At 47.2% G+C, this 6143-nt stretch overlaps 1 protein-coding gene across 1 annotated transcript; it reads right to left on the reverse strand.

Annotated features, from left to right (window-relative positions):
* Positions 1-765: 765 nt before the first annotated feature.
* On the reverse strand, positions 766-5901 carry LOC139225538 (histone deacetylase 6-like). The gene is made up of 7 exons (XM_070856327.1): positions 5728-5901; positions 5213-5349; positions 4923-5114; positions 4165-4299; positions 3927-4073; positions 3709-3837; positions 766-2099 (listed from the first exon to the last, which is right to left on the reverse strand). Exons 1-7 carry the CDS (start codon positions 5870-5872, stop codon positions 2031-2033), a joined length of 954 nt encoding a protein of 317 aa, XP_070712428.1. The 5' UTR covers positions 5873-5901; the 3' UTR covers positions 766-2030.
* Between the last annotated feature and the right edge of the window lie 242 nt (positions 5902-6143).

A 6143-nucleotide genomic window follows, 5' to 3' on the forward strand; every position in this document is an offset into this window, starting at 1 on the left:
ACACTGCAACACACAGTAACACACACTGTAACACACACACACTGCAACACACACACACTGTAACATACAGTAACACACACTGTAACACACACACACACTGTAACACACACACACACACACACAGTAACACACATACGCATACACACACACACACACTGCAACACACAGTAACACACACTGCAACACACAGTAACACACACACACTGTAACACACACTGTAACACACACTGCAACACACAGTAACACACACTGTAACACACACACACTGTAACACACACACACACTGTAACACACACTGCAACACACAGTAACACACACTGTAACACACACTGCAACACACAGTAACACACACTGTAACACACACACACTGCAACACACACACACTGTAACATACACAGCAACACACACACACTGTAACATACAGTAACACACACTGTAACACACACACACACAGTAACACACATACGCATACACACACACACACACACACTACTGCAGCCCCCCCACCTGAGGAGTGGGGGGGCCATGCAGTGTCTCAGACAGGAAGTTCTTTCTGGAGAAATCCCACCAAAATAAGACAACAGTGGCTCAGCTTCCTGTTTGTGGAGCTTTGGGCCTCCTGAGCAGAAGGAGAACCGGTTTGGTTCTGTGATGGTGGATCAGTTCTACAGAAACAAAGATCCCTGCTTTAATAATGACAGCAGCTTATGGAGGATTCATCAGCTGCTGTCAGGTGATCACTAATCAATAATCACTGATCAATGATGACGGACACACAAACACACATTTTAATCGTAATGACAAACAGGATATTGCGCACAGACCCCCTCCCGTCTCCATGGTAACCGTCTGACAGTGAAACAAACGTCTGAATCCGTTTGATGTTCAGACTGAAAATCTTCAGTGTAAAGTTCACAGGAACATGTCGAAGGTGAAACGTTCCACAGGTGAGCAAACACCTGGAGCCTGGGGGGGGGGGGGTGGGGGGGGGGGGTGGTGGCAATTTAAAAACTCTTAATGTTGGAAAATTTAGGATGAAAAAACAACAGGAAGTCCAATCATACATCGCTCTTAATCACAGATTTAAAGAATCAGAAAGCAAAGAGATGATAAGCACTTTGTTTGAGATACAGTTGTCGACTTTAACGATGGATTTGAATCTTGTGGTGACGCAGCGGAGAGCAGAAACTGTGACATCACTGCAGCAATCAGAGGCCACGCCCACTGTGGGTGTCTAATCACTGGTGATTGGCTGGTTTGGCAGTCATGTCACTTCCTCCTCACGTTGTCGGTGAGAAGAAGAAAAAGGGAGGTAGAAACGCTGCTGAGCAACGTAGATCCAACGAGAGCTGCCCAGGTGACTGTCAGGTGACTCCTGATTGGACACATGAAGAATGAACTCAACAGTGAAGCAGCTGCTCAGAGACAGCCAGCCAGACACTGTTTGAGGAAACATTCACAGATGCTGGAATGTCCCTGAATGCACCATCGGTCCTCGGCTGAGTCACCACATGACAACGACGACGATGATGATGGTGATGAAGATGATTAAAAGCATCAGATTTCTGTGGTTTTGTCACAGAAATGAAATAAACGATTTTGTTCACTTAGTCACCGTCTGTGGGCGTGGCCTCTCTGTGACATCATCACCACTCTCTTTTTGTTCAATAAAATAAAAGCACCCTGAATCTGCTGGTGATTTTTGCCCTGATGCTGCTGAAGATGATGAAGATGATGATGAAGATGATGATCAGCACCAAACTGTAGTTAAAACATAAAAATAAAAACGTCATGTGTTATCTTTGTGGTTGTTTTTGCTTGTGAGTTATAGTTTTGGCAGTCGTGGGACACCGTCGACATCAGCAGACTCAACTACATTTCCCACAAAGCACCACTGCTGCTGGATGCAGTATCCATGGCAACTCATTCAACAGTCCAATCACAGAGACCAGCAGAGAGAAAAAAACAAATCCTCCTCCTTCTCTCCTTCATCTCCTCCTCCTCTTCTTCATCTCCTCCTCCTCCTCCTCTCAGCTCCATGGAGGGATCTCCTCTCCAAACTTGGAGCAGTGAGCTGAGTTTTTTGCTTCAAACAGGATCTGAGAACAAATTTAGAAAGAAAAGTTTATTTCGCTTAATTTATATAAAAACATGAAAAAACTTTAAAAAGTTCAAACTGTACAAATCACAAGCTTCACAGTGTGTGTTACAGTGTGTTACAGTGTGTTACAGTGTAACACACTGTAACACACTGTAACACAACACACAAACACACTGTAATACACACACACACACACACACACACACACACACACACACACACACACACACACACACACACACACACACACACACACACACACACACACACACACACACACACACACACAGTAACACACACACACACACACACACCTTGAAGATCCTGGAGAAAGTCGTAGCTAATCTGCTGTGTGACTTTCTAAACTCTAATAGTCTATTAGAGGATCTTCAGTCAGGTTTTAGAGCGAACCACAGCACAGAGACACTGGTGAAGGTTACAGACCTCCTCCTTATGGCATCAGACAGAGGACTTCTCTCTGTCCTGGTCTGGTTGGACCTGAGTGCATCAGACAGAGGACTTCTCTCTGTCCTGGTCTGGTTGGAACAGTTCACTGGTATAAAGGAACCACATTAAGCTGCTTTAAGTCCTATTGATCAGATCGATCTCAGTTTGTTCACGTTAACAATGAATCCTCTGTCCACACTGAGGTTAGACATGGAGTTCCACAAGGTTCAGTGGTTGGACTGATACTATTTACCTTATACATGCTTCCTCTGGGTAATATTATCAGGAAGAACTCCATTAATTTCCACTGTTCCACTGCAGATGATACCCAATTATACTGATCAATAAAGCCTGATCAGTTGACTAAACTTCAAATCTGCCTTAAGGACATAAAGTCCTGGATGAGCAGCAACTTTCTGCTGCTAAACTCAGACTAAACTGAAGTTATTCTGCTCTAAACACCTTTTCTACCAACATAACTGCTCTGGACAGCATCACTGTGGCCTCCAGCTCCACTGGGAGGAATCTGGAGTCTTATTGATCAGGATTTGTCCTTTAACTCCACATTAAACAGATTTCTAGAACTGCCTTTTTCTATCTACTAATGTTGTTAAAACCAGGTCCATCCTGTCTGGAGATGATGCAGAAACACTAGTCCACACATTAGTCACTTCTAGGTTGGATTATTTCTGTTCCTTATTATCAGGCTGCCCCAATAAATCCTTAAAGACTCTCCAGCTGGTCCAGAACACTGCTGCTCCTGTTCTGACCAGAACTAAGAGAAGAGACCATCTTTCTCCTGTACTGGCTTCTCTTCACTGGCTTCCAGTCAAATCTAGAATAGAGTTTAAAATCCTTCTCCTCACCTACAAGGCTCTTAATGTTCAGGCTCCATCATCTCTTAAAGAGCTCATAGTACTGTACTACATACAAGACACACACACAGTAACACACACACACACACACAGTAACACACACACACACACACACACACACACACACACACACACACACACACACACACACACACACACACACACACACACACACACACACACACACACACACACACACACACACACACACTGCAGTGTGGAGACGCTCAGGACGATCAGATGTTGGTGCTGATGACAGTGACGGCTGAAGTGCAGGTGACTCACCTGGTTGTGTACGTACGCCTCACACAGGTAACACCACACAGACAGGTCGGAGAAGCTCAGGACCACGGGGTGCTCGGATGCCACGCCGTGAGCCACCATGTGCTCATTAACATAACGACCGCAGAACACCTGAGACGGGAAGGACCACGGGTGAGAACCATGACATTGTCTGCAGCCGAGACACAGCGAGTGTGGGAGGGACAGGTGAGACAGGTCACCTGGTAGCAGGTGAGACAGGTCCAGTTTTCCGCATCCGAGCCGCAGTCCTGACACGACAGGAAGGGGTCTATACCAGAGGGAGGGAGGGGCTTCACTGCATCCAGGTGAGGACACCACGGCAGAGGGTCGACCACGTACAGGGGGGCCTGCAGACAGACAGGTAGAGAGAGAGACAGGTTAGTTATATGAAGAGACTCAGACAGGTTATGATGACACGTATAGGTAGCGTGTCCTGACATCTGTCCGTCCCAGGGTCATCAGCTCCAGAGGCTTCGACCAACCACATGCTCCCTCTGTCTCTGGCTCCGCCCCCGCTCCACCACCAGGCTCGTCTCCAGGAGCAACCGACTCTGGCGCTGCCACGGCAACAGCCTGATGAGATAAAACATAAAGCCCACAGGAGGAGTTAAAGGACGAGGATGAGACACCTGTACGACGCAGACTTCCTGCCAAAGATCCTCTACAACCAAAGAGGTGTCACTACAGGCTACAGTCCAGAGGTCTGAAGTGGCCTCCACTTCCTGTCTCCTGAGTGGGCGTGGCCTCCAGGTGGTGAAGGTGGTGTGGATGCATCAATAATCTATGTGAACACCAGCTGTTCAGTGTCTAACATCAGTCAGTCTGGAGCTCAGTGCAGGTTGTAGTCAGCTGTTGTTCAGGCTACAAACAGCTGTTAGCTTCCATGCTAACTAGCTCAGGTGCAGCAGGTGCTTTTTATCAGAAGCAGCTTCAGAGTCTCTGAGGACGTCACTTTGTCTCCGGCTGCTCTTCAGACACTCAAAGCTTCTGTTTATCGTCGGTGGCTGTTGCTGCACTTCAGCAGCCTCCCGCCGGAGACGCTCCACAGACCAGATGAGTGTCTGTGAGCCAGAGGCAGGTCTCCCTCAGAGCTCAGGTCCTCCTCAGGTGTCTCTAAAGTCCATGTCAGATTTTCAGTGTTCAAAAGATCTGTGTCCTGTTTTAACAGCTTAAAAATCGTCTGACTTCCTGCTCACCTGGGCGCTTTCCGCCGATTGGCTCTGCTCAGGCACCACTTCACCTTCACAGGTGACCTTCTCTGGGCTGAGGCGGACCTTCGGCCTGGCTCCGGCCTCCATGGCAGACGCGGCAGGACGGTGATTGGCTAATGCTGGACTGATGTCCAAACTGGCCAATCCCTGAGTGAGCTGCTCCAGACTGGGCTCCATCTGATTGGACGAAAAACAACAAAGAACAGATACAAAACTCAGATTTTATTTTTCTCTCACTGTGACATTAATCTGAAGACTCTGTGTCTGTATGTTACCGTGGACTCCTCCTGTCCTGCAGGGGGCAGCGGCGGTTTCTCTGTGCTGCTCTGCTCCGACTTCCTCCCTTTCCCTTTAGAACCACGTTTCCCACGATGCTTTGGGGAGGGTAAAGATACCCGAACAGACTCTGGAACTTAAAGAAATGTCAGGAAGTTATTAAAGGGTAACTTTTCTACGCCTCAACAGTTCAAAAGGACTCATAAGTGTGTGACAGCATCATGGAAAGGATCCCTACAGAGAAAGGATCCCTACAGAGGGAGACCTGGAAGATCCTTTTGGTTTAACCACAAACAGCACACACACCAGACTACATTCACTAAAACAGGGTTTTTAGAGCTGCTGCCTCCATCAGTCAGAGTGTCTGTGTTACTGTGTGACTTTGGTTGTTTTTGTGTAACACCAGATGTTTCCATGATGCTGTCAGACTGTACACGTATGAACAGGGTTCAAAAATATTACAGTTCTCCTTTAAAACAGAAACAACTGAAATCAGATCGCTTAAAGGACTGACTCTGTATCTGCAGCGACCTCCAGTAGGGGGCGTGGTGTTGGATGACCTCGGTGATCGTTGCCACAGCGCTGTGATGAGGAGGGGGGAGGGGCGTCACTAAGGAGGGAGGAGGGTCTCCTAGCAACACGCTGGTGCACATCGCCATGGAGTCAGAAATGGACGACAAGTTATAACCTCCCTGAGAGAGAGAGAGAGAGACAGACAGAGAGAGAGAGAGACAGACAGAGAGAGAGACAGTTATAATGTGTGTGTGTGTGTGTGTTCAGAGTTTTACTGTTGAATCCAGTTCAGTGATGTTGTAAAATGCTTTAACTTCTGTCAGTCAAGATTTATTTTTACTTCAAACGGTACAAACAAAAAAAAACCACATTCCATAGAGCAGCATATAGCCTAGCTCCGTAGCCTAGCTCCTTAGC

Source organism: Pempheris klunzingeri, unplaced genomic scaffold, assembly GCF_042242105.1.
Source record: "Pempheris klunzingeri isolate RE-2024b unplaced genomic scaffold, fPemKlu1.hap1 Scaffold_370, whole genome shotgun sequence".
In the NCBI taxonomy this organism is placed as follows: Eukaryota; Metazoa; Chordata; class Actinopteri; order Acropomatiformes; family Pempheridae; genus Pempheris; species Pempheris klunzingeri.

Coding starts and splice junctions, on each gene's coding strand:
- LOC139225538 (XM_070856327.1), bottom strand. CDS start 5,872: ATGGCGATGTGCACCAGCGTGTTGCTAGGAGACCCTCCTCCCTCCTTA. Junction 5,115..5,212: donor CAGGACAGGAGGAGTCCACG/GTAACATACAGA, acceptor TCGTCCAATCAG/ATGGAGCCCAGTCTGGAGCA. Junction 4,300..4,922: donor AATCGGCGGAAAGCGCCCAG/GTGAGCAGGAAG, acceptor TTATCTCATCAG/GCTGTTGCCGTGGCAGCGCC.